The following is a 25,329-nucleotide window of genomic DNA, read 5'->3' as shown; positions in this document are numbered from 1 at the left end:
AAGAAACAGGCTACTGAGCAGTCCTGGGGCTCGGACTCCCTCCCGCTCTGAGCTGGTGACCATCTTGCTTCGTTCTCGTGTTAGAAGAAGAATATACCTGTCAGGCTTAAGCACACATTAAAGCTCTTTTGGAAACAACTGCTTTTTCTTTTCTTTTCCTTTTTTTTTTTTTTTTTTTTTTTTAGAAGAGCTCTATGCGACCACAGTATCTGGTGTTGAGATACCATGAAAAAAAAAAAAAAACACTTCCTGGTAACGGGTTTCTTTTTTTTTTTTTCTTAGGAAAAAACACCGTGCGAAAATGCGTCTTTAACAATGTTCCCAAATGATTGATGTGGTTTGGGTGAACGAGACAGAACTCTGACCAAAGTAGAAGCATGTCCGGTCCTATGAAGATCGCCACCAGCTTCGGCGTAAAAGTTTACACGGGCACCTGGATGTCATGATGGTTACTGCTTTTGTTTTCAGGCAGGGCGGTCGGATGTGCTAGTCCAAAAAATGAAACTAACGTGTGATTTTTCATTGCAGGCTGGGGGTGGGGTGAGGGAATGCTGCTACCAAACAGGGCGTATTCACTATTTCCCCAAATCTGTATCTGGGTTGCACTTGGCTGGGCAAAGAGGGTTGAAAGTCAAGCAGGTGAGAAGGTGACAGTAAAACCAACCAGCAAGAATGAAGGAAATCCCTGAGATACAAGCCCGCGCTGGGTCAGAAGATTCCAAGAGCTGGTGGCCAGGTGACCCTGAGAAGCGTCCAGGAGCATCTGATGATCTATCAGAAATACTTCTGGGCCATCGTCACCCACGTGCATGAACGTAGATATTTTAACTCCGAGCAGGTGCAAGGGAAAAGAGGAGTCAGTGGTCCCTGGGGGCCGGAGACCCGGCAGGGTGGAGTGGGTTACGTCAGGGTGCACCTTCAGCTGGACATTCCGGAAAGGCAGTCAGTAAGGAATGCTCTCGCCACAAAACTGCTTCTAATAAGGGTGGAGGACTCTTCCTAGCCAGCTGTGTGAGGTACCCCCTCCACGCCGATGAGGCTGGGGGATCCTGCGGTGGACACAGGAGGGGCAGGTCATTAAAGCCATGCTCCCCTCCCCGCCCCCCAGCCCCCTTCTGCAGAACAGGGCGGGAAGGAAAGAAAGGCGGCCGTTTCTTCAAGAGTGAAATCTGTCTTCTAATGTGAGTCAGTGGTTCTCGCGTCTCTTGCTGAGCCTGGCGTCTTAATCCCGCTGGCCGGCTTTCCTTGGAAATCTATTTGTTTCTGATTGCCTGGGCCGGCATGAATATGTAACGGGGGGCATGGAGACTCAGAGGGAGCGTTCTCCGAAGTGACAACACAGTGTTCAACTCAAGGCAGTTTCCCTTTGGAGCTGCTAACAGGAAGGGGGGCACCACCCCGCTGCTGGATGGCAGAACGCAGTGCACGTTATTTGTGTCTCTCTGTTCGCCACTGTCAGTTGCTTGCCTCCTGTGGGTCCTTCGTTCGTGTGGCGTAGCTAAGTGAGATCAAGGGTCCCAGGGCTGGATGTCTTTTATGTAGTGGGATGAAGACTTTATTATCCTGAACTCAAAAATTAAGTTCATCTCAGTGACTGTGCAGATGTGCCACTTTAGGGACTCTCTGGAAGAATGTTTGAGCCCCCGGGGAGCCTGGGTGGCTCGGTCGGTTAAGTGCCTGACTCTTGATTTCGGCTCAGCTCGTGATCTCAGGGTTCGTGGGATTGAGCCCCACGTTGGGCTCTGTGCTCACAGCCTGGAATTTACTTGGGATTCTCTCTCTCCTTCTGCCCCTCTCCCCTTTGCATTCTCTCAAAAGAAATAAACATTGAAAATTTTAAATGTTTTTTTTAAAAAAGGATGTTTGAGACCCTTTGTACAACTTAATGGGTAAAAAACAAAGTCTTCACGGATGCTTCCATCAAAATTTAAGAGGGTCTACCAGAAGAAGGTAGATTAGGGGCACCTGGGGGCTCAGTCAGTAAAGCATCTGACATCGGCTCAGGTCATGATCTCCTGGTTTGTGAGTTCGAGCCCCCTCGTCCGGCTCTGTGCTGACAGCTCAGAGCCTGGAGCCTGCTTCAGATTCTGTGTCTCCCTCTCTCTCTCTCTGCCCCTTCCCCACTCGTGCACTCTCTCTCTCTCTCAAAAATAAGCATTAAAAAAAAGTAGGTAGATTAAAAAATATACACCTGAGCTGCAAGAATGAACACATGCCGACTGCAACCGTACCTTGGAGCAGATCGTAATTTGCTGCTGATGCACTGAGCGTTTTTGTTTTACAGATGGGAGCAGAGTAGGCCTGAGACCGTACCGTAACCATAACTCTGATGCTTTTCTTTATTGTTAAAGCTCCCATCATTTAGAATAATAACGCTGCATATTTGCATGGCGGGGTTTCCCCTGCCCGGCATGCCTCTTTCACAGCACTCTCCCCTGTGATTCTCACATTCGCCCTAAGGTGTTGGCGGGGAAGGTGCTGCTATTACGATGCAGTTAACATACAGAAACCGAGCAGCAACACTAGGGAAGGAAGTGGTCGGGTCAGCCAACAGTTCGGACAATGGCACAAACAGCCCCTCACTGAGGTGGCGCTATGGGGCGCAGGGCGGGGAGACAGCCCCTGGGGGCTGCCGTTTATCGGGCAAGGGAACCCTGGTGCGCCTGGCTCGCCTGGCCGTGGGCAGGTGCCGTCCTTGGCTTCTGGGCGGAAATCAGCAGGCTGGGCCCGGGCTCCTGCGTGAAGAGCCGTCTGAAGTGGCAAGGCTGACGGTGTGCTCCTGGCCGCACGTCCTGCCGTCCACGGATGCGCCGGGTCTGGGCTCCAGCACCCCGCGCGTCCTCTGTGGTGTGCCCCAGGGTCTGCATCTTGGCGTGATCTCCCGGTGATTACATGGCCCCGGAGTTTGAGAAGGCTTGCCCTTGAAGCACTGGAAATGTGGAGAGTTCAGGCTGGGACGGAGGCCTGGCACAGCTCGCCTTTTCTAACGTCATTCCGCTCGGATCCCAGGAAAACGGACACCTTTCTAGCACGTCTAACGTACCGAAACCTAGTTTGGCCAGTGTGTTTCTGGAACTCCCTGTGACCCTGACCTCACATTTATGGGGGTGGGAATACACTGTGAAGACAATCCAGGGGCTTACTGTTTCAGTCTGGTTGTTTGTTTAGTAAAAGCCAAGCCAGGAACGATAACATCGGTGGTGTCTCTCTGTCCCTACTTCTGGAACGTACTCCCTCCGTGAGGGAAGCGTGGCTGGTATGTACCTGGGCGCTCAGCGCTATCTGTGGGAGCGGAAAAGGCTGCTGCTCCTCTGCATATCCAGACTTGGCAGGTTTATTCATTAAATGCAATTATTCTTTTTATCGCGGCCGGCAGTCATTATATTTCGGCAATTTAGTATGCCAGAATTTGATTCATTTATCAAATATTTATTTAAGAGAATTTTCACTGTACGGTCAGGCTTTACATGAATTAGCAGGAAAGTAATTCATTTGTGAGACCCTCTTCCTCCATCAGGAATGTATTAACATGGGTCCCAGCGTATTCTGTTAAGTGTCTATCACAGAGTAACCTACCTTCACTTTAATTTCCACCTCATTACAAAAGGGGAGAGCCTGACTACTCTCACGCAAGCCTGACTTAGGGCTTGACGGGAGGGGTCCATTTCGCCGGATAATTTGAAAATTAAGGGACGCGTTAGGAAAAGCAAAGTTTGCTTAATTTCACAGGTCAAATTTTTTTTTTTTTTATCGAAGAGGAACATTCACCGAAAATAAACCTCTTTTCTGGCTTTCCAGGGGTCTTACAAATAGAAGGTGTCACTTTGGAGGCTGCCCTGATACAGACGTAAAACTTACGACTGGGCAGAAGTCGGCACTTCCTCCCAAGCCAGCAACTTTGCTCTGCGGTTCTTCTGAATTCCCGCTTAATTTCTGATCATCGCCTATGGGTTTGGCCCCGTTTGAGACTCACACAAGGCTGGAATTTGCAAGTCGTCTTCCTACTTCCCTAAGCTGTCTGATAAAACCTACATGACTCCCAAGCAAGCATTTCAAGTGTTTCCTTCTCCTCCTCTTGTGGAGTGTGGTGACTGATGGCTGGCTTTATGGCGACCCACCAACGCCAACCCCTGGACAGCGAGGACCCTGGGTTCCTATGTTTTCTGTTTAAACTCTCGGGGACCGCTCAAGGTGGCAAATTTACGGTGTTTGGCACGCCTTTCGGCCAAAGAGGAACGTTTCTCTTCAGTTCAAAGGACACCTCGTGCACGCAGTGGAAGAGAACATGTGACCCATCAAGGCCGTCTGGTGCCATTAGAGGTGACTCCACAGTTGTGGTGGGAAGGCTTGGGGCTGGCCGTCTGCCATGACCGAGTATAGGGAGGGGGCAGAACTACATCCCCTCTCCCCAGTGTGAGAACATCTCGTGACCTTGGGCACAGCCATCGGACACTACAACGTCCTCACTTTTGGACACAGAATTCCACCTTCCCTGACGCCTCCAAAGCCTCCAGCAGACAGAAGCTTCGACAGGAAGTTCTTTACCAATTGGAGATGGAAACTCGGGGCAATGGACCATCGTTGTTCTCGGGCTCACCTGCTGGTGGATAAGGCTGCCCAAGAACCAATCTGAACTCTGTGAAAGACGGTCTCCTGCAGCTTCTCCATCACTCCCTCGTGTTTCCAAAAACCAAGCTCTGTGAGTTTGAATTTAAGAAATGCACATTTCGGGGCACCCCGGGAGGCTCAGCTGGTTAAGCAGCTGACTCCTGGATTTCAGCTCAGGTCAGGATCTCACGGTTCATGAGTTCAAGCCTCACGTCAGGCTCTGTCAGCACAGACCCTGCTTGGGATTCTCTCTCTCTCTCCGCCCCTCCCCTGTTCTCGTGCTCTCTCAAAATAAAGAAACTTTAATAAGTAAGTAAATAAATAACAGTAGTTCTAGGAGGCATCTTTGTTAAAAAAAAAAAAAAGAAATGCAAGTTTTACTCGTGGTTTCTCGGGGGAACCTCTGAGGAGTAGATTTCAGCGGGTCGATCTCTTTGGGTTTTGTTCCGTCTTGTGTGAAGGGTGAGCTCATCTGACAGGAGCCCCCTAACAGCACAGCGCCCGCTACTTGGCTTAGCGGTGGGACCTCGGGCCCCAGACAGAACTTTCCAGGCCGGGAACGCTCCCCCTGCGTATAGGTCGGAATTGGTGCACGTTTCGAGGTGGCTGCAGAAAAACAACACTACGCTCGGGAGACGGGTTCCGAACACTCAGCCGAGAAAGGGCAGATGCCTCCTGCCACACCCCGCGGAACTTTCCGGGCCACCGAAGAAGGGACTACGCCAGGCCTTACCAGTGTGGCTTCTTTTGTGGACCATGAGCACATTGGGGCCGATGCAAATTATCCCACAGACATCACACTTTAGTTTGCCGTTAGGAAGTCGAATGCCTCCAGCTCCTGACAGAGCTCTGCTGCCTTGGCCACTGTGGGGGCCATTCATTTTCTCTCCCGCGGCATCAAGCACTCGTAAATCCTCCGCACATTCTTCCCCATTCACTTCACAGGCCCGCCCATTCTCTTCATCACTCTGAGCCTCTACTTTAACATTACCGGCTGAAAGAAACAATACAGGGGCCACTCAGTGTCATCGCAAAAACAAAACAAGACAAAAACAACACAGCAGCAAAAAAGACACCACTTGCAAGCCGAGAAGATTCTCGAAGGTCCTCGGCAGCCTGGACCCCGGGGACAGCAGCCCGCGGCTGGGGTCACGTCCGGCTCGCCTGGGGCTCTGGGGAAACCCATGGGTGGGTGGGGAGGGGGAGAACCTGTCACAGTCACGTGATACGCCTCCCGGGTTGGGCAGGCCAGGGATGGGGGTGGGGCGAAGCGGTCACGTGATGCATCTCCCGCGCGGGGCGGGGAGGGGCGGGGAAGAGCTGGCCACGTGATATGCCGCCCGCTGGGGGCGGGCAGAGAGCCAGTCACGCGACATACCTCCGGGGGCGGGGGGGTACGAGGGGCTGGGGCAGACTGGCCACGTGATATGCCTCCAGTGCTGGGGGGAGGGGCTTTGGTCACGTGACAGTGCCTCCTGTGGTGGGTGGGCGGGCAAGAACTGGTCATGTGATGTGCCTCCGAGGCTGGGCAAAGTCCCTCCTAAGCGGTTATTAAGCCTGAGAACCTCGTTCTACTTAACGAGGCCACCTTTCCGTGTTCCTCGTGTTCATAAACTCTGGGACAAGGCTCAGTAAACCCACGCTATTTCTGGCCACGGATGCCCGAAGGAGTTCTCAACCGGTTTTCTTTCTTTGGAACGTGATCGTTCTAACTCCTTTGGGTTCTTGACGATAATAAAACCTGTGCCCTAGAGTAGCGCCACCGTGTGGCACGTGTCTCCAGGTGGCTGAAGGGTCAAGTCCTTTGTAAAAGTGGCAGATCTCATTGGCCTTTCAAAGGGAGCGCCCTGCGTGAGGGTGAAGGGCTCATATTAACCAACGCCCTGACTGCTGTTTACCCTGTAGTAGTGATCCCTCTAAGTCACATTTAGGGTGGTGATTTCTGTCATTCACACGTTTTTCTTGGTAAAGAAAATCAGAGGCATCTCGTTTGTCATCTTGGGAAACACAGCCTGATGATGAAGGTTGTTGATGGTAAGTCCATCACTGTAATCAGTGGGAGAAACCGCGATGACCCTGAAAGCTAGCGTCTCCATCATGGTCTCTATAGGTTAATAAGAGCAGGTAGGTCAATTCGGCCAAGTACAAGAAACAATGGCATAGATAGATGGTAGTCCGTACTATGAAATCTTTGATCGATGTTTAGAATCACTGGGTCTCCAGGCGTGGTCCTTGGACCATCAGCATCAGCGAGAACTTGTCAGAAGAGCAAATTCTCTGGTCCACCCCAGACACGCTGAGCTAGAAACTCTGGGGTTGGACCCAGCACTCTGTTCTCACGAGCCCTCCTGGAGTTTCCAACGTACAGTCAGGTCTGAGACCGTGGTTTCAAATAATCAACCTAATTCATAACACACCAGGTTCATTTTATTCAGTGACCACTGGGAATAAATCGAGAGCCCGGACTCTGAGGTTGACATTCCTGGCTGGGAACGTCAGCTCCACCCCACTCATTGGGAGTGCTGGGACCTTGGGCGAGTCGCACACCTTCTCTGTGCCTTGGTTTCCTAATCCGTCAAAGCCAGAACGATCAGCACTGGCTCGCCGGGGGCGCTGGGAGGACTCTCATCAGTGGTAAGCCCAGGAGAAGTCGGCTTAGGATGGGGACTGGGTGTGACAAGTGGGAAGCACGTTCTCCACGGAGCTGTCTGTGGACGGCTCACCCCAGTAGTATCTGTGAGACTTCCTTTGTGCCAGGCACACAGCGCTTCACTCGCTCTGGAGTAGTTAGCCCTCACGGTGACCCAGTGAGGGGGGGTAATGCTACTCTCCTATTTCACAGTTGAAGAAACCCAGGCACAGAGAGGCTGAACAGCTTGGGAAGGTCACACAGCTAGCAAGTGGGAGACCTGGGAGGTACTACAGGTGTCCTGCCTCCAGTGCCCACATCCCTAAACTGCCAGACTACCAAGGTTTTCCTATTAGCTCTCTGGGGACACAAATGAATACATGGGACAAATTAGATGGAACGTGGGCCCGAGCCCTCACTGTGGATTTTGAGATCCCAGGAGCGAGGGAGTATCTCCTCTGATCAGATCCCAGCATTATGTCCAGTCAGAGGGTGCCTCACATGTGTTTCTCTACAAGACTCCGAAGATCAGAGCCTCAGAAGCACCCGAGAGGCCCCCTGCTGACCTCTCCCAGCTGCCAGAGAAAGGGACCAAGTCCCACTGACTCACCTGCACAAGGCAGGCAAGGAAGGGGGGTGCCACCAGGCCTTTTGGCTTCTGAACTCTCTAGAATCCGTATTCCTAGGCACATGCTTTGAATCCTTTGAGGTGGAAGCTAATTCCTGGGGTCTCATTATCACTGAACTCTGCGCTAGAATGCTCTGGAAACATGACAGTCAAGTTTCAAAGACTTCTGAACTCCTTAACCTGGGATGATGATGATTATTTTTTAAGTTTAGTTATTCTCGAGAGAGACAGAGACAGCATGAGCGAGGGAGGGGCAGAGAGAGAGAGAGAGAGGGAGAGAGACACGATCCCAAGCAGGCTCCACTCGCAGTGCAGAGCCTGATGCAGGGTTCATGAGTTCATGACCTGAGCTGAAACCAAGAGTTGGATGCTTAACTGACTGAGCCACCCAGGCGCCCCTAACCTGGGATTGTTTTTAATCACCCAACTTGTGTTTTTTTTTTTTTTTTTTTTTTTTTTTAAATGAGATTGGGGCATTCCAGAGCTTGGTGGAGCAAATTATCGTCGCTGGGCAAGTTCTCTCGCCAGTGGCGCTGAGACACAAGGGTGGCGGTCTGGACACCCGTGGCTGGAAGAAGGAAACCACAGGATGGAGAAGCATGGGGATAACCCCCTTAGCACTCGTCTCTGTCTCACACAGTCGGAGGCAACCTCTTAGACAGCAATGACCCTCGCTTTCCCAAAAGTACAGTTGCCAGGAACCACGACTTATTTTACGTTAAGACAGACAGGTATTTCTGTGACCGTCGGGTGTGCTCTGTGGCTTGTGCTGTTGATGACGGGGTGGGCGCTTCCTGGTGAGGAACAAGAGAACGGGAAAGCCTCAGGGTGACCTTCAGGGTGACATCGGCCACAGCACACCACTTGCAGCCAAGGCAAAGCCGTACCAGGAAGGAAGAAGGATGGCACGGCGGGGGAGGGGCGGGGGGCACAGCGTGGATGTCACCTTAAATGCCACAGAGGCCCTCAAGCCAGCCTGGATACCAGGCACTAATCTGACTTTCTCATTACTGTTACGCCATGTGACGTTTCCTCTAAGAAATGTCACAGAAGCAAAAGAGCCAGGAGGCTCAGATGGCACGAGAGCCTGTTATAAACCATCCTGAGATTCTGCGGACCCCAGGTACGGTTTTCGGTAGATCTGGGCAGCACCGGTCGAGGCCGAGCTCAAAGACTAGATAGAATTCAGGATCCTGTGATGCTGCAGGCTGCTGGAGAAAAGATCGCGGACAATACCCTCGATCCCTGGTGGCGAGCTCAAGCAGCCATGAGGGACGGGAACTTGACAGGGTTCCGTGTAAGCAGACAGGGTACGCGTTTCCGACTAGGAGTCGAGCAGAAGATGCAGAGTGTTTTAGGGCCGGAAGCTTGCCAGAACTTTGCGGCCACATTCTAGGCTGCATTAGGACAGGAAAAATCCGTAGAGACAAAGAGAGAAAGGATGCCTGATGGGGGAGGGCCCGGGGGCACAGGTGAGAACACAGACCGCAGGTGGACACCACCATCGGCCAAGGGCAGGTCAGAGTCACGCACAGGTGAACGTTCCCTAAATATGGGCGAAAAGCTTTCCTGTCTTTCTGGACAGATGCAGACTGCGTGCTGGCTGCACAGAAGAGACGGACGGACCTCTGTTCACCCGCGGAGGGTGTCCACGAAACGGGGCCTCCCTTCTGGCTGGGAGGAGGACACAGGCAATACGCCTATTACACTCAAGGGGTCAGGGCATAAACCTGTCTTAATAAGTCGCAAACACACCGATCTCAAAATTGTGATCTACTAGACATAAATGTACAGTCCAGTTAAAATAGACCTTTAAAAAAACACAAACTCAGGATGGGGCGGTTGGCTTCACTTATCTAAGTGTGAAAGAGGGGTTTTGGTGTTTTGGCTCAATTAGTGATGTGGCCGGAAAAAGGAAAAAACAGAAGATGCCGCCTTGGGGTCCTGCACACGGTGAAATCCGGAGTCCCCTGCCCTGGCCAGGCCGTAAGCCTCCGCTAAAAAGGGCAGGCACAGTCTGCAGTGGTCAGAAGGAAGGAAGTCAGCGGGGGCTGAGCACACTTGGGGCGTCCATGGGGCTGGACAAGCTCGGCTCAGGGAAACAACACGCGGGGCTGGGAGGCTGAGGCTGAACAGAGAGCAGGGGGGCCTGGGTGGCCCTGGCACCACACGGCCCAGAGGTGGTGCCCAGGGAGCAGGTTCTTTCTGCAGGTGGGCTGGGGGGGGGGCACCTGCGTGGACAACCTCCGGGTGCATGCACACAGGAAGACCTGGGAGGTCTGTGTGAGTGTTGCGTGTGTGAGCCCGCCATTTTGAATTCCACAACCCTGCAGAAGTCAATGGCACCAGTAACCGTTTTCCCTGATGAAGCATTCATTCATGACAGATGAATGGCCTTTATTTAAGCTGTTCCAACTCCTGGCCTGGAGCCCACCCAAAGGGTATGCATGAGTCCTACTCCACTCCCTTGAGAAAAGTCAACTGGAACGGGAGAGTCTTCGTTTTCTTCGTGATCTCCCTTGAAGGACGCAGGTCGACCGGCCCAGTGAGTTCCCTGAAATAGCAGGTCTCCCCTAGCTTGTATTTCTTGTACTTTGCTCCACTGCACGCATGTTGTCTCTAAGCTAACCAGGGCTCCTGCTGACCGGCTGTCCCTACCCTGAATTCCTAACCCACGCCATCTGTTCCATTTTCTTGGAGCTGGAACTGCTCATACGTGCCCTTATGTCTACGAAACGCTACGGTCTCCCTCAACGTAGGGTTTATACTTACACGTATTTTGCAACTCCTCCCCCTACCACTCAGAAAAATGTCGAACTCAGTAAGGTACTGAATTGACCCGATTAAATATAGAACAAGAAGTGGACGTTCACGCGTTTCTTTGCCCCAGAACGCGCTGGCTCAGGCCTAACCCTGAAGCTCTTTCGTGGACTACGGACCGCGCATGGACAGGCGCTCCGTTTTATTATTTAGTAAACGTGACTTATATATTAAGAGCTGATGTCTTCAAATCTTGAGTCAAGAGTTACCATCTCAGATGCTGTTTTAAATTAGGAACATTTAAAATATTATGGTTATATACTCTAGGGGTCTCGTACGTTATTAGTAACACAGCAGTCCCAAGAGAGACCCCAGGCCCCTAAAGTAAGGTGGACTTCAGCGTGGGGACAAGTTTAGCACCGAAGAATTCGGAGAAGCCAGGCAACTCAGGGTCAACGGAGCCCAGAGGCTCCATCCACTGCCAAGCACTGAACGTACTCATGAATGATTAAAGCATTTTAATGCATAGATATAACGTGCACTGGTGGCACCCCCCCTCCCCCGCCCCCCGACAAATGGGTTCTGTTTCCTCTGCGTTGTCTTTTCCCTTTTAGAAAGTGTCTTGGCATTTACCAGTAATGTAAAGGTTTGGTACTCAGAGTGTGCCTTTCCATTGTAAAGACACCCTGAAATTGTTCCTATGGTGTGAGTTTAGGCCACATAAGCCTGGAACCCTCAATATTTTAAATGGGAAAAAAAAATGGGAGAGAGAAATAGACCCGCAACCAGTGACTAGCCAGCCAAAATTAAATGGAATAAAAATATTCACGACAGATCTGGAATGAGTGCGATGATGCTAAAATTTGAGGGGCATCTGGGTGGCTCAGTCGGTTAAGTGTCTTGACTCTTGGTTTCTGCTCAGGTCATGATCTCAGGGTTCATGGGTTTGAGCCCCGTATCGGGCTCTGTGCAGACAGCGTGGAGCCTGCTTGGGATTCTCTGCCTCCCTCTCTCTCTGCCTCTCTCTCTCTCTCTCTCTCACACACATGCAATAAATAAATAAACATTTAAATGAAAATATATAAATAAGTAGATAAATAAAATTTGAGATGAAGAGGAAATATATAGATGCTTCTGTGCCGCCTCGTAAAAAGTGATTTACAAAAATTTTTATGCGTTTTTAAGCTAATAAAACCACTTATTATAACTTCCATCATTGAAAACATAAGGTTTTTTTTTCTTGCCAAGATGCACGATTAGATCCTTTTAGGCCTTTAAATGAAGTCAGGGAGAGAGAAAAGAGAAAGGGTCTGAAAAAAGCATGAGTTACAAGCAGACTTACATCCTCTTCGGGTGACTAGGAACACAACAAGCTGGGGAAGAGAAGGTAGAGGGGGTCAAACAGGTTGTATTTTTAATTTTCAAGATGGAAAAAAAAAAGGAGGGGATGTGGGGTAAGGAGGGCAATCTCCACCCTGCCCACCAGGTGGCGGTGTTGGCCAAGAGCAGCTGGGCTGCTGTTTGGGTGGGGCCATCCTCAAGGACAACAGCCATCTGTGTGGAGGAGGAGGATATTTACAATTTGGGTACGTGGGAGGGGGTGTGGAAGAAAGAGACCCGAATACCTTGTGAATCCATTTGCGTAAACAGAGAGGCATATATCAAAATATATATCATCTACCTTCTAAAATCTCCAAGTAGCATGGGTCTTTAAACAAGCCAGGTTTTACTTACTCAAGTCTTCACCAAAGGACCCGCTTCAACACTACAGCGTGCTTGCCCCTAAACCTTCCTCAGATTTCATGAAAACATTCTGAAAAACCAGAATGCATTTCCTTACTCTTAAGTGCATCTGACGGCTCAACATTTCAGCCATGTGACTGTTCCAATCCTAAAATTGACAAGACTTCTCTGTGCTAGCACCTTCCTGTTTGACGTAATCGTATGAACACACACGCACTCGGGCATATGCATGCATATAAAGACACATCCATACATATAGAGCTTGCAGAAGTCCATCTCTCAAGCTGTCGTTTTAAAGTTGAATCACAGGGAGATCATCAGTGGAAGAAAGATCTCTATAACTTTTCTACACTGGAAAAGCAGTCAATTTCCACTCCAGGTTGTGAGAACAGGGTATGGTTATGTGGCCAGTGCTAAATCCTTCAGGTATCAAAGAGTTTTGATTACCAGGATGTCAGAAACTTACCTTTAATGTTACTGACACCTTTCAGGTTGAGCCCGGATCACTAATTGTTGCAGTACTAACAAGCACGACCTGTTTTCTGACATTGCTTTAAAACAGGAGAGAATTTACTAACGCACATTCTCAAGGCTTCAGTCCTGAGGGGGGCAACCCGTCTGTGCTCCTTTCAACATTCGGCTCCCTGTGCCTTTTTAAAGGCACACCGCATTCCTTAAAATACTCCTTCGGCGATGCTGCTCTAATCCGTCTATCGTTCACTGACTCCTAACAGCTAAAAATGAAATTAACATCTGCTTTTGGTTTACCAGCTCAGATCAGGAAGGTTCTGCAGGCACAGACTCCTAACTGTGTCCGCTCAGGCAGCGAGGCACCACAGACTAACGGCCTCAAAGCCCTGCCAGCGTGCTATTCTCGGTTCTGAAATGAATACTTCAGAGCCACGGAAGGAGAGCGTGCATCTTTCTCCGGTCCGACAAATTCGTAAAAGTTACCATGAAAACACACTGGGCTGTTTCATGGGGACAGGAAGTCAGGCCATTTTATCATCACACTCAATAAAAAGGAGATACTCATCACATGAATGGCAACGCTGTTTACCAGCATGACTGGAGTAACAATTCAATCAGTACTATTGTTCCTTCCACCCTTACTGTTACTGCCACAACAAGAGGAACGTCCCATAGTGTATCTTCCAATGGTCTTAAACGCTCCATATGCACGTCCTTGTATCGGTGATGTCCCAGGTGGTTAATGAACAGGACGGTCAAGATGTAGCTCATTGGGTCAAGCATGAAGGAAGGTGGTGTGGACACATGCATTCACAACATTTACGCCATGGAAATGGAGGATGAGGTGAACACGCGTTTGTTTTCTAGAAGCGAAGCATATACTTACGAGAGAAAGATTTGGGAATGAGTGCATGAAAATCCCTAAAGCCATCGGCCCCATATGTAACTGCAATAAAGGAGAAAGAAAGCTGGCTTTTGACAGTGTTCACAAGATACAGTCAGAGTTTAAAAGAAAGGGTCATTTTATTTCTTTTCAAAGAAAGCATGCTTGCTCGAAACCCACGGTTGGCTACTCGTCTGCCACTCTCGGCCTTCGTACAGGCCACTCAATGGTAACACGGTGCTGCTTGCGGGCAGGACCACAGTGCATGGCATGTTATCACCTAACCTCTGCTGTGCCAAACATCTTAGGGGCAGTAACGAATGCGGTGTGCTTCTTAGCGGGCTGAGCGCATGGCAGATTTTCTTCATTCGGCTTTTCAACATTTTCTTAGAAAGTGTTCGTAGAAAATCAGCAATGTTCACACCGCACCCTGAGTGGGGAAAAATTAGTGTTTTCCCCCACCTCAGAATGAGCTATCAATTTCTGTGGGTATTCCTTATCAGCCGCTCTCATAAATGTTATCAGCGCCTCAGATCTTCAAGTCCTTGCTCTGTGTTTGTAGGTCAGAGCTTCCCGACATGTGTCTATGTCTGAAGGCTTAGTAGCTGCCACCCACGCGCACCCATGGAGGCACGCGTGGAGACACGTGTGTGCGCGCACACACGCACACGGAGTTTTCTCTCCAAGGGGGGCATCCCGATGTCTGTCAGCGTGGCGAGCACAGCCTGGCTGCTAAATTAAACTTGTTGGAGCAGCCACCAAATTAGCAGAGGCAAGACGATGGTGTCCCCACAGGAAACGGACCTCCCGGACGTTGCTGGAACCCGTTTCAGCTTCCACACTCCTCTGACTACAGACCCTCTCCATGCTTCCCGTGAAATATTGACTAAAATACTGGGATAATGGGCAAGCATCGTTGGAGAGAGACTCTCAAAGGTGCTCCTCGAAGTGACCACCTTAATCATTTCCTAGCAAACCCTCAGCCTCATTTACACTGTCCCTTGATGGTCTAAACCTCACAGAGACAGTCAGTGTCACATGGCCCACGTGGAACAGGCAGGTCAGTGGTGGCTTGCCCGGGCGCACATGTGCTCGGTGTCCACAGCCAGCCAGCAAAATGAGGCCGATTTTTCAGCGGGCTCTGCACTGAGCTTCGACTCCCTGAGTCACCTTTTCCAATCTCTGGCTCTCTGTGCGCAGGGGTGCAACCATCTCAGATAATGGGGGTATTTAAAGGGCGACGTATTGCCTTTTGAAAACGGGGGCATCACCATACGTGATAGAAGACAGATGAAAAGGCATCGCAGCCACACGCCCCGAGATATTGTTCAAGATTGCTGCTTTGGGGCCTCAGCGTGACGCGACTGGGAGGTCAGTTTCCCCGGGTGTCCTCTTAGGACACAGCTTGTCTGCATCGTGACGCGACCACAATTCAGACGAGCTTTATCATGTTTATCCTTCATATTTGATTCCCTAAAATGGACACCAAGTTTAAAAAACAGAACACGGCTGTAGCTACAGAGTTACTCTACTCCCCCCCTAGGAAACCTGAGCCGATAGGAGTTCGCACTCACTCATGCACCACACGCGTTTGTGCACAACTGACTTCTCGGTTCAGAAGGACGTGGCCTCCTTATGGACGGTAATTATGCACAACAGGAGAATGTGACACTCACCTTGTCCCGTCCTGTCCAGCCTGGTCCTGTCTTATCTGGTCCTATCCTGTCCTGTCCAGTTTTGTCCACTTCTGTCCTGTCCAGTCTGGTCCTATCCTATCTGGTCCTATCCTGTCCTGTTCTGTCCAGTCTGGTCCTGTCTTGTTCTGTCTGGTCCTGTCCTGACTGGTGCTGCCTGGTCCCGTCTTGTCCAGTCCAGTTCCATCCTATGTCTGTCCTGTCAGGTCCTACCCTATTCTATTTCAGTCTATTTTCATGGAAGGCATTCAGTGGGGGGTTTTGTAAAGGCCAGGTACTTGCAAAGAACTTTCCATAAACTGCCTTTTATCTTCACCACCGTCCTACGTGGCAGGAACTATCACTAGTTTATCAGAGAGGAGACTGGGGCTCTGCAGAAGTTCTGGAACCTGTCCTCCTGGAGGTTAGCATGTAAATGCGCAAATCTGAGACTATATCTAATGAATGCATTACAGCCAGTATTCCAAACACACATTCTCCCTGTGCAGGAAGGGCCTTTGAGAAGCTGTGTTTTCTCTTCCATGGTGCTTGAGAGGCATCAGGAAGACTGTTACCACAGCTGCATACGCACGTTCACACTTAGGTGTGCACGCACACACACACATACTCACCTGCCCATGGGAGTCACAGTGCATTGATCAATAGTCCCCCGCAAGATGAAATGAGTTAACAACGAGCGATTTGGAAAGCGCGGCCCCCCGGCACTGCCCTCCGTGTGGCTTCCCCACCCCAGCTCATCTGGGCCCCGTCACAGAGTCTCATGAGTCCCTCTCCTTCCCTGAGCAGGCTGGTCCAGGGGTCATGCAATCAGATGGGCCACAAAACCCTCCTTCTCACTCATGCAGGCAGATGTCTTACAGGTGCAGACCTGTCCTGTCCCTTATCTCAGTGCTGCTCGTGAGCCTAACACTCGTGGCAAAACAGACCTTCTCGATGGTGCTAGAAGCCCGTGGGAGCCGGGAAGTGATTATCTCCCGATGGGCTTTCAGGCCCGTCTTCGGTTCCTTAGTAAATTCCACCCCAAACTTTAGGCCGTTGTTTTACAAAAGGGTACAGATTAAAAAAAAAAGAAAAGAAAAAAAGAAAAAAAGACTCAATGTATTTTAAATTTTCTGAATGTCACAAAACGCATTTTTCTTGTCAAGAACAAACTGAGTTCATTTGGTTAGGAGTTTTCAATTCACCACATTGTCACTAATATTTTCAAAGAAAACGCTGTGGGTGCCTCAGATTCTGAATTCTATTCGGATTGCCAAATTGACGAACGTCCTGGAAAAACAGATTAAATGCCCACAAACCACACTTTTCAGTTTGCGTTGGGTCGTGCCCGTAAACTTCTCATGATGTTGTCAGTTCAGGGAGACATTAAGACAGACCTGAGATCTTCAAAACAGGAGGAGGAAGTCGGCTCTACTTTCTAGCCAAAGGACACTGACAATTTTCTGGGGAGAGTAAACACGTTTAGATTTGTATTTAGAATTCAGAAATACGCCGGAGTCTGACTTTTATACGTATTCTTCCAATCACATTACCTGTTGGGCACGGTTGGATCATTAGTGTGCTATTCACTGGTGTCAGTGTGGTTTGCAGTGACCTTTGCAAGGCTTACACATCTAGCGTTTCCTGTCCCTGTGCCAGCCAGAGGGTCCCCGATCGGGACTGTAAAGACAGGCAAAGGGCAGGACCGGGTGACCATCACTGGAGCGCAAACAGCATGGCCGTGCTCCCACTAGAGAACTAGTTAACCTGAACAGATACCAAATCTGGATTCTCTTGAAATTTGTCCATACCTACACATTCCCAGGATGGATATTTGTTTCTTAACCCTCCAGGTTCTACCAGGGGAGGAGAGAGTGCCAGCTGATGTCTCCTGACTGCTCCAGCCTTACAGAAGAGGGGGCTGAACTGCAGACAAGCTTAAAGTCTGACCCACGGATGGAGAGCCGGGGGCGGGCGCTGGTGTGAAGTCAAGCCACCTTCTTTCCAGGCTTTGAGGGCGCTGGGGCTCAGGTGATGGGTGTCTCACTCAGCCCTGTCCCCTGCATGGCCCCAGCCATATGCCGCGCACCAACGGGCACACAAAATGTTTGTAAAAGAAGGCAGCAGACATGCACCAGACGCTCCCGGCTGTGGGAACTCACCTGGGCTCTGTCACCGCCCGGCTACCCAAATCCAAACTCAAGGTCTTTCTCCAGACCCAGCTAGCCTTCTTCTATCCCGCCTATGCCCACGGCGCTCGGTTCTGGATTCCCCAAGTTCTAACGCATGTGGGGGTCTCACCTCCACCCTGACCTTCCCGCCCACTTCTCCCGAGCTTCTGCAGGCTTTTCTCTTCCTGCTTTCCAGTCACGTCCCTTCCCAGCACCGCCACCCAGCCAAGGCTGCCTCAGCCTTTGCCACATCCTGCCAGCACTTCCTGTCACCGCCTGGCACAGAGGTGGGTATACATCCTGTGGTCCTTGCCTTCGGGCCCGTCTTCTGGTCGATCTTGCCTGCTGCCCTGCGACGGTCATGCTAAAGCCTGCCTTCCTCTGCTCACATCCACTCCCCAAACTTCCACTGGTCTGCACCGGTACTGTGAGGCCCAGATCCCGAGTCCTGGGTCTAGGTCCCTCCAGGACCGGTCAGCAGTGACAGTGACTCTCCCAGCCAATCATCCCATTCAGATCATCAAAGGCACGCACCTGATGGAAACACGCAAGGAAAATCAAACCCGCCTCATTTGCAGATACCTTCACTCAGCTGTGCGTATAATTATCTCCTAACTAAAGAGGGAGACGCAGAATCCGAAGCAGGCTCCGGGCTCCGAGCTGTCAGCACAGAGCCCGACGCAGGGCTCGAACCCACGAACTGCGAGCCCGTGACCCGAGCCGCCCAGGTGCCCCTGAGCCCAACTTCTGTGCTCAGATTAAGAGGCTACAAGTATTTTCTTCCCTTCCTCCTGCGCATCGCCTACAGTGTTCAAGGTACTCATCACGGGACTGCTGAGTCAACAGACTTTACTACTACTTTCTGAAGACAGCCATCCGATCACATAAACGTTTTCAGAAGTTCACGCACCTCCAGGGAGAAGCTGCCAAGTATGTGGCAGAAAGCACTGTGTTTCCTGGGTCGGTTATGCGTGAGGCTCCTGGGGCACCTAGTATATCGGGGAGCAAGCTAGGAACGGGGGAGATCACTCTTGCCGGGGTTTGTTCCAGGCTGGACCCTCCTGCAGTTCATATAACCGAGCATGTGTGGACTGGCTTTCACTCTGGATGGGTCGCTGGGCTCCTGCTGTGTGCTGAGTCCTATCAACTCATGGGGGGGGGGGGTGTGGCTCCTGGACAGTGCGGTACAGGGGGCTTCAGGTCAGAGGCGTGACTGGCGCTCGGCCCTGCCTCCCATCAGCTGTGCGGACCGAGCACTCAACGCGACCAACTCCGAGCCTCGGTTTCCTCACCCGCCAAGTGGGAATAATCGTATCTATTCTGTCTGGTTCACGTGAAGACTCAGGCGCTTGGTGGGCCGTAGCTTTTTTTCTCGGTGGAAAGACACCGGCAGATAAAGAGAGATGCGTATCTCGGCAACAAAGATTCGGGGCTTCTGGGATCAGCTGTGGCCCACTGACAGGTGCCAACGCGGAAAACCAACGCTTTGTGGGACCTGCCATGACCAGGACAGATGTCCTCAGGGAAACTGCTCTTGGCACCTTGGAATTTTGAGTCTACGCAGGCTTTCGTCCCAAATACTCCTGCTGGGTGCTCCCGTCTGTCTGGGAAGCACCCTGACCGTGTTTCAGGCGAACTGCCAGGTGGTGGGACAATTCTGGTTGCTTCTACTGGGACCTGACTGCAATGGACTGAAGTCCACTTTGCTTTACTTCAAATTGCGGCTGTCAGAGCTGCCTTCCGGAGCAGACAGCACACAGAGCTGACCACCCGAGGAAAAGCCAGCTTCCGACCCTCTCTCCCTGCACACGGCACAGCCGGGGACCTCTCCTACTGTGGTTGATGTTTTCTGAATACGCTTGTAATGCCGCACAGTGAGCTAAGTAGGAGAGAAGAAAAGCTGACTCACAGACCTGTAGTTTAGAAAGGGGAAAACAGGAAGCAAAGACTTTCTTTCCGAAGGGTCCAAGGGAGAATATGGCAGGTTCAGGCGCCACGATTCTGTTGATGGGAAGCTCCGTCAGAGTCGCCGCTTTGGTGACCCCGCAGCCTCCCATCACCCACCCCCTGGGACAAAGTTCATCACAACCTGGGGATGAAACCCTCACCAGACTCAAGGACAGTTGAGGGATAGTTATGTCCTCCTTGCTTTTTCATTTTTTTTTAATGAAAAAGTAACTTTTTTTGGTGAAAATAAGATTTGCTTCTTCTTTTTTAAACGTTTATGTATTTTGAGAGCGAGCGAGCGAGTGAGCACACAAGTAAGGGAGGTGCAGAGAGAGGGAGAGGGGGAGAGAGAGAGAGAGAGAGAGAGAGAGAGAGAGAGAGAGAGAGAATCTCAAGCAGGCTCCACACTGTCAGCGCAAAGCCCGACACAGGGCTCGAACTTACGCCCCTGAGATCATGACCTGAGCTGAAATCAAAGAGTCGGACGCTCAACCGACTGAGCCCCCCGGGCGCCCCAAGATTTGCCTGTCCTGAAGACAGCGGGTATACACAAGGGTCAAGATGAAATTTTCTGAAATTTACCTCCAAGCCCTATAACAAATCTAGAGAAATCATGAAGGGGAGAAAGTGGGGAGGTGGTGATAAGAACACAGTGCGAGAGTGTGACCCAGGCTTACAAAGGGAGAAGGAAAGGGTCACCTTGGGGCCCGGAAGAAGGGCTGAAGGAGGTAGGAGGAGGTGCACCAATACTGACACGCCAGGAGGGTCCCGCCGCGAGCCGGGGGATGAGCGAGTGTGGGGCCCCGGGCAGAAGTGATGACGCGAATGTCCTTTCCCCTCCCGAATCTCACAGGGAGGGATGTTTGTATCACACAGGCCAAAACAGGAAGGGAGGGACATTCTACAAAGCAGCCGTGCCAACGGGCGGTGGTGGCCACCCAGGTGTCTCCTTGGCCAGTGGACGCGTCCAGGTCCGGGCAAGGACAGGGACACCGGGCGTCCATCAGCCGTCCAGGCATGTGCTCCAGCGGACCTGGCTGCACACATGTGTCACATGTGGTTTTCCCGCTGACACGGTCTTACTGAACCCTCGCTGCCAGGCGGGAGGAGAGCACGGCACCGAAATGAGGTTCTGCAGAGTAAAGCAAACAACTGCCACTGATTGTCCCCAAGGGTGGTCGCTGCGGGGGCCTTGAACGCAGTGGGGAGACGGCAGGGGATGTTGCTGCTGGCCGAGAAAGGGGGAAGGGCTGAGGACAGAATCAGCACTGTCGCCTTCCTCCATGTGCGGACACGGCCCCCTGCCAGGCTCGGCAAACACTCTTGGCCATTCCCTCCCTTCCCCGCGGCTGGCACCGTGTCAAGCCCCAAAGATTCCAGGAGCCCGGGCTCTGCTTCAAGGAGGCCACAGATAAAGTAATCTTCCCCGGGACACCCAGAGGGTGGGTCCCCTGCTGGCCCTCCCTTCCAGAAGCTCTGAGGGGTCCCTGCCAGAATTCCAAGCAACAGGTGACTCAGCAAAGGCACAGGAGGGTCAGGAAGAGCGGCTCGGGGGCTGGTGAGCCCCGGGGTGCAGGAGCAGGCTGGCTGTCGTCAGACGGGCGCCGGTCCCTACGGGCAGTGCTCGCGGGTTCCTCCTCGGGGGCACCTGGCGGGCCAGCGTGCTGTAGGGGCAGCGAGGGATCTCATTCCTGCCTTTCCCCCTTCTTCCTGTCCTCCGCCCCCAAACACACTTCTCAGGCAGTGAGCCTGGGGCCGGGGGGGTTGTGGGCAGGAAGTGAGAGACACCTTCGCCACCTGCAGAGGAAGACGGGGGTCGAGGGTGGCCAGGGCTGAGGTGTGCAGGTGGAGCGGACGCATCTGGCCTGTGTGCCGGGGTGCACGTGTGTGTGTGCACGCACCAATGGCACAAGGGTCACTCTTCTTGCACACACACTTACAAAGGCAGCTCGGAGACCCGAAGCTAGAGTGCCTGTCACCCACGGTGACTTTTACGGTCAGAGACAGCAACGCAGGACGGGGGGGCAGCAGTCCCCACGGCCCTCGTTACTCGGGGACACGTCCGGTGTGCCGGCCCAGCGAGCAGGCTGCAGACAGAGGATTGGGAGTCACACCCGAGCCCCCGCCGCGTTTGGGACCCACGAAGCTCCTGCTCCTTCCGTTTCTGGACCAGCAAGCAAAGCACTCCTCTGGGGACCCAGGGGGTGTGGGGGTCCGGACCCCCCATCCGGATGGGAAACTCACGCAGAGGCAGTGGGAAGGCACAGGCAAGTGATGTGGCTACTTTAAGCCTTTCGAAAGTAGCGTTAACTTACTGCGAAGGTCGAGATCCTTTGCAGGCTAGGATTCTTTATTTTTTTATTATTTAAAAAATTTTTTTAATGTTTATTTTTGAGAGACAGAGAGAGAGAGAGAGAGAGAGAGAGAGAGAAAGAGAGAGAGAGGCAAAGCACGAGCAAGGGAGAGGCAGAAAGAGGGAGACACAGAATCAGAAGCAGGCTCCAGGCTCTGAGCTGTTAGCACATAGCCCGACGCGGGGCTTGAACTCACGAACTGCGAGATCATGACCTGAGCGGAAGTTGGCAGCTTAACTGACTGAGCCACCCAGGTGCCCTGAGGAGCGCCCTACTGTCTTTTTTTTTTAATTTGTTTTTAATGCTTATTTATTATTGAAAGACAGAGAGTCAGAGCGTGAGCAGGGGAGGGGCAGAGGGAGAGGGAGACACAGAATCCGAAGCAGGATCCAGGCTCCGAGCTGTCAGCACAGAGCCCAACGTGGGGCTTGAACTCACGAACTGTGAGATCGTGGCCTGAGCTGAAGTCCAATGCTTCATCGACAGAGCCCCCCAGGCACCCCTCCTAAGGGATTCTTGAAAGCTCCCCCTTCCCTGCCCCCTTCTCCTTGATCTCTCTCTCTCCCTCATTATTTCCTAACTTTTAGCACTAGGCTCCATGACCACTAAGCATATGGTGCTTTATCAGTGCTCACAAGGACATCTTGGGATATTATCATTAGTGCTGGTCCCAGGGCTTGGGCTCTGACCACCCGGAGGGGAGGCAGAGGTAGGTTTGGGAAGGACGTGCCTGCACCCTCCTTCCCCCACCCCTGCCCCCAGAGGCGCTGGGGGCTTGAGAGACCATCACTGCCTCACCAAGTCTCAGTCCCCTCCCATCTGCCACCGGACTCAAAGGTCCCGTCCCGTCCCCACACACCGGGAGGGCGGAAGGGCAGCGAGCCACAGAGCAGAGATGCCAGAGGCCCCACGGTGTCCCTCTGGGATTCGCTCATTACTCAGTTCATTACTCATTACTCCTGCTTCCCGGCACCTCGGCCAAAACTGCACAGGTCTTGGGAAGAACCTTTGAAGATCAGGCTGTCTTCCTGGTAGATGTCAGCTGCTTCTCAGGATTCGAGTGTCTCAGAAAGTCCTGGGCTTCACTTAAGCGAGTTTCTTTGAACCGAGAGGGGTTCCTCCCTTCCCCTCCGCTCTGTTGTTTTATGATTCAACACTGTTTACCCAGAAGCACATGGAAAGGACCAGTGCAGGCCATGCTGGCTCCCACGCCAAATCCAAGCGACTACACAAGCAAGGTCCACGTCGAGGCTGCTCGGCCCCTGCGGCTGACCCCGCTCCCTCGTGAGCGGCTACCGCGTGCCCACCGCCATGTGGCACGCTCTGCATACGACAGCACTTCCGATCTTGAAGCAGCCCCGTGTGGCAACTGCGACCTTAATTTACAAAGGAGGGAAATCGGGCCCCAGAGGCCACCTGCTGGGACGGGGCAGAGCAGGGACTCGAACCCACACACTTCACCCCAGAGCTCGTCTTTGTCACTCCAAGGCTGCCCTGTGTGCCCACCTGCTTTGACAGTCAAACATCACAGCGACGGAGATCAGAATGCCTGGGTGGGGCGAACCCTCCTGGATAGCAGTTCAGGAGCTTAAGACAGGAGGCCGCTGGACGGAGCCACCTGCCTGGCTCTGGAGGACGGAGCCACCCTGCATGGCCCTGGAGGACAGAGCCACCCTGCACAGCCTCAAAGGACAGAGGAGCCCTGCACGGTCCTGGAGGACGGAGCCACCCTGCATGGCCCTGGAGGATGGAGCCACCCCGCACGGCCCTGGAGGACAGAGCCACCTTGCACGGCCCTAGAGGACGGAGCCACCCTGCACGGCCCTGGAGGACGGAGCCACCCTGCATGGCCCTGGAGGACAGAGCCACCCTGCACAGCCCTGGAGGACGGAGCCACCCTGCATGGCCCTGGAGGATGGAGCCACCCCGTACGGCCCTGGAGGACAGAGCCACCTTGCACAGCCCTAGAGGACGGAGCCACCCTGCACGGCCCTGGAGGATGGAGCCACCCTGCATGGCCCTGGAGGATGGAGCCACCCCGCACAGCCCTGGAGGACAGAGCCACCCCACATGGCCCTGGAGGACAGAGCCACCCTGCACAGCCTCAAAGGACAGAGCCGCCCTGCACGGCTCTGGAGGATGGAGCCACCCTGCACGGCCCTGGAGGACGGAGCCACCCTGCATGGCCCTGGAGGACAGAGCTACCCTGCACGGCCTCGAAGGACAGAGCCACCCTGCACGGCCCTGGAGGACAGAGCCACCCTGCACAGCCTCGAAGGGCAGAGCCATCCTGCGCAGCCCTGGAGGACAGAGCCACCCTGCATGGCCTCGAAGGGCAGAGCCATCCTGCGCAGCCCTGGAGGACAGAGCCACCCTGCACGGCCCTAGAGGACGGAGCCACCCTGCACGGCCCTAGAGGACGGAGCCACCCTGCATGGCCCTGGAAGATGGAGCCACCCTGCATGGCCCTGGAGGACAGAGCCACCCCACATGGCCCTGGAGGACAGAGCCACCCCACATGGCCCTGGAGGACAGAGCCACCCTGCATGGCCCTGGAAGATGGAGCCACCCTGCATGGCCCTGGAGGATGGAGCCACCCTGCACGGCCCTGGAGGACGGAGCCACCCCACATGGCCCTGGAGGACAGAGCCACCCCGCATGGCCCTGGAGGACAGAGCCACCCTGCATGGCCCTGGAGGACGGAGCCACCCTGCATGACCCTGGAGGATGGAGCCACCCCGCACGCCCCTGGAGGATGGAGCTACCCCGCACAGCCCTGGAGGACAGAGCCACCCCACATGGCCCTGGAGGACAGAGCCACCCTGCATGGCCCTGGAGGACAGAGCCACCCTGCATGGCCCTGGAGGACGGAGCCACCCTGCATGACCCTGGAGGATGGAGCCACCCCGCACGGCCCTGGAGGATGGAGCCACCCTGCACGCCCTCAGAGGACCAGTGTATGTTCCAGGCACTGCACGCGTTGGGTGCAAAGCCCCGAGTGGGTCACAAGAGGCATCTCCGGGGGAAGACACGGTCTCTGGCTGCAGGAACGTGAGGGTGAGCAGAGAAAGGCCCACGCGAAACCCCAGCCCTGCCCCCAGGGAGCAGAGCGTGAGAGGAAGTCCTCGTTCTCAGGGGGATGGTTGTGTCCACCGTGGGGACAGCGTGGTGGGAGAGGGGACACAGGTCTGGCTTCCAGGAAGGGCAGCAATGCAGGGATGGCGGTGTGTGTGTGACGGGTGGTCCTCCCCACTGCCCAGACCGTGGGGCTGCAGAGGGGGACGATGGGGCAGCCGAGATGAAGTCGGGGGTCCCTTGGGGGAACGGGGTCAAGGTCAGGATGGAGGTGGCCAGGGGGAGGGGGACTCCGGGCAGAGGACACTGTCCCCACACCCCACAGACAGAGGGACACTGGGGGCCGTGGGGTGGCCTGGAGGGAAGAGGCTCCTAAAGCAGAAACAC

The 25,329-nt window shown here is 53.2% G+C and overlaps 1 protein-coding gene and 2 long non-coding RNA genes across 37 annotated transcripts in view; 1 reads left to right on the top strand and 2 right to left on the bottom strand.

Moving 5' to 3' along the window:
* Positions 1–25,329, top strand: part of LOC145713013 (uncharacterized) — a 344,480-nt gene that overhangs the window by 158,602 nt on the left and 160,549 nt on the right. The window lies entirely within an intron of this gene.
* Positions 1–25,329, bottom strand: part of IKZF1 (IKAROS family zinc finger 1) — a 102,392-nt gene that overhangs the window by 23,392 nt on the left and 53,671 nt on the right. For 24 of the 35 annotated variants that reach the window (XM_060632111.3, XM_078442601.2, XM_060632114.3 and 21 more), the window contains 2 exons: positions 13,726–13,785; positions 5,342–5,602 (listed from right to left, as the gene is read on the bottom strand). The exons of 6 other annotated variants lie outside the window; for them this stretch is intronic. In XM_060632111.3, coding sequence (XP_060488094.1) covers positions 5,342–5,602; positions 13,726–13,785 — 321 coding nt within the window. The remainder of the gene's footprint in view (positions 1–5,341; positions 5,603–13,725; positions 13,786–25,329) is intronic. 5 more of the 35 variants (XM_060632095.3, XM_060632122.3, XM_060632113.3 and 2 more) reach the window with 1 other exon arrangement.
* On the bottom strand, positions 16,727–25,327 carry LOC145715294 (uncharacterized). The gene is made up of 2 exons (XR_014137285.1): positions 23,597–25,327; positions 16,727–23,485 (listed from the first exon to the last, which is right to left on the bottom strand). It is a non-coding gene; the product is annotated as an uncharacterized LOC145715294 (long non-coding RNA).

This window comes from Panthera onca, chromosome A2 (assembly GCF_046562875.1).
Source record: "Panthera onca isolate mPanOnc1 chromosome A2, mPanOnc1 haplotype 2, whole genome shotgun sequence".
NCBI lineage: Eukaryota > Metazoa > Chordata > Mammalia > Carnivora > Felidae > Panthera > Panthera onca.
Note: the sequence above shows the minus strand (reverse complement) of the source record. Positions and strands in the feature narration are given on the sequence as shown.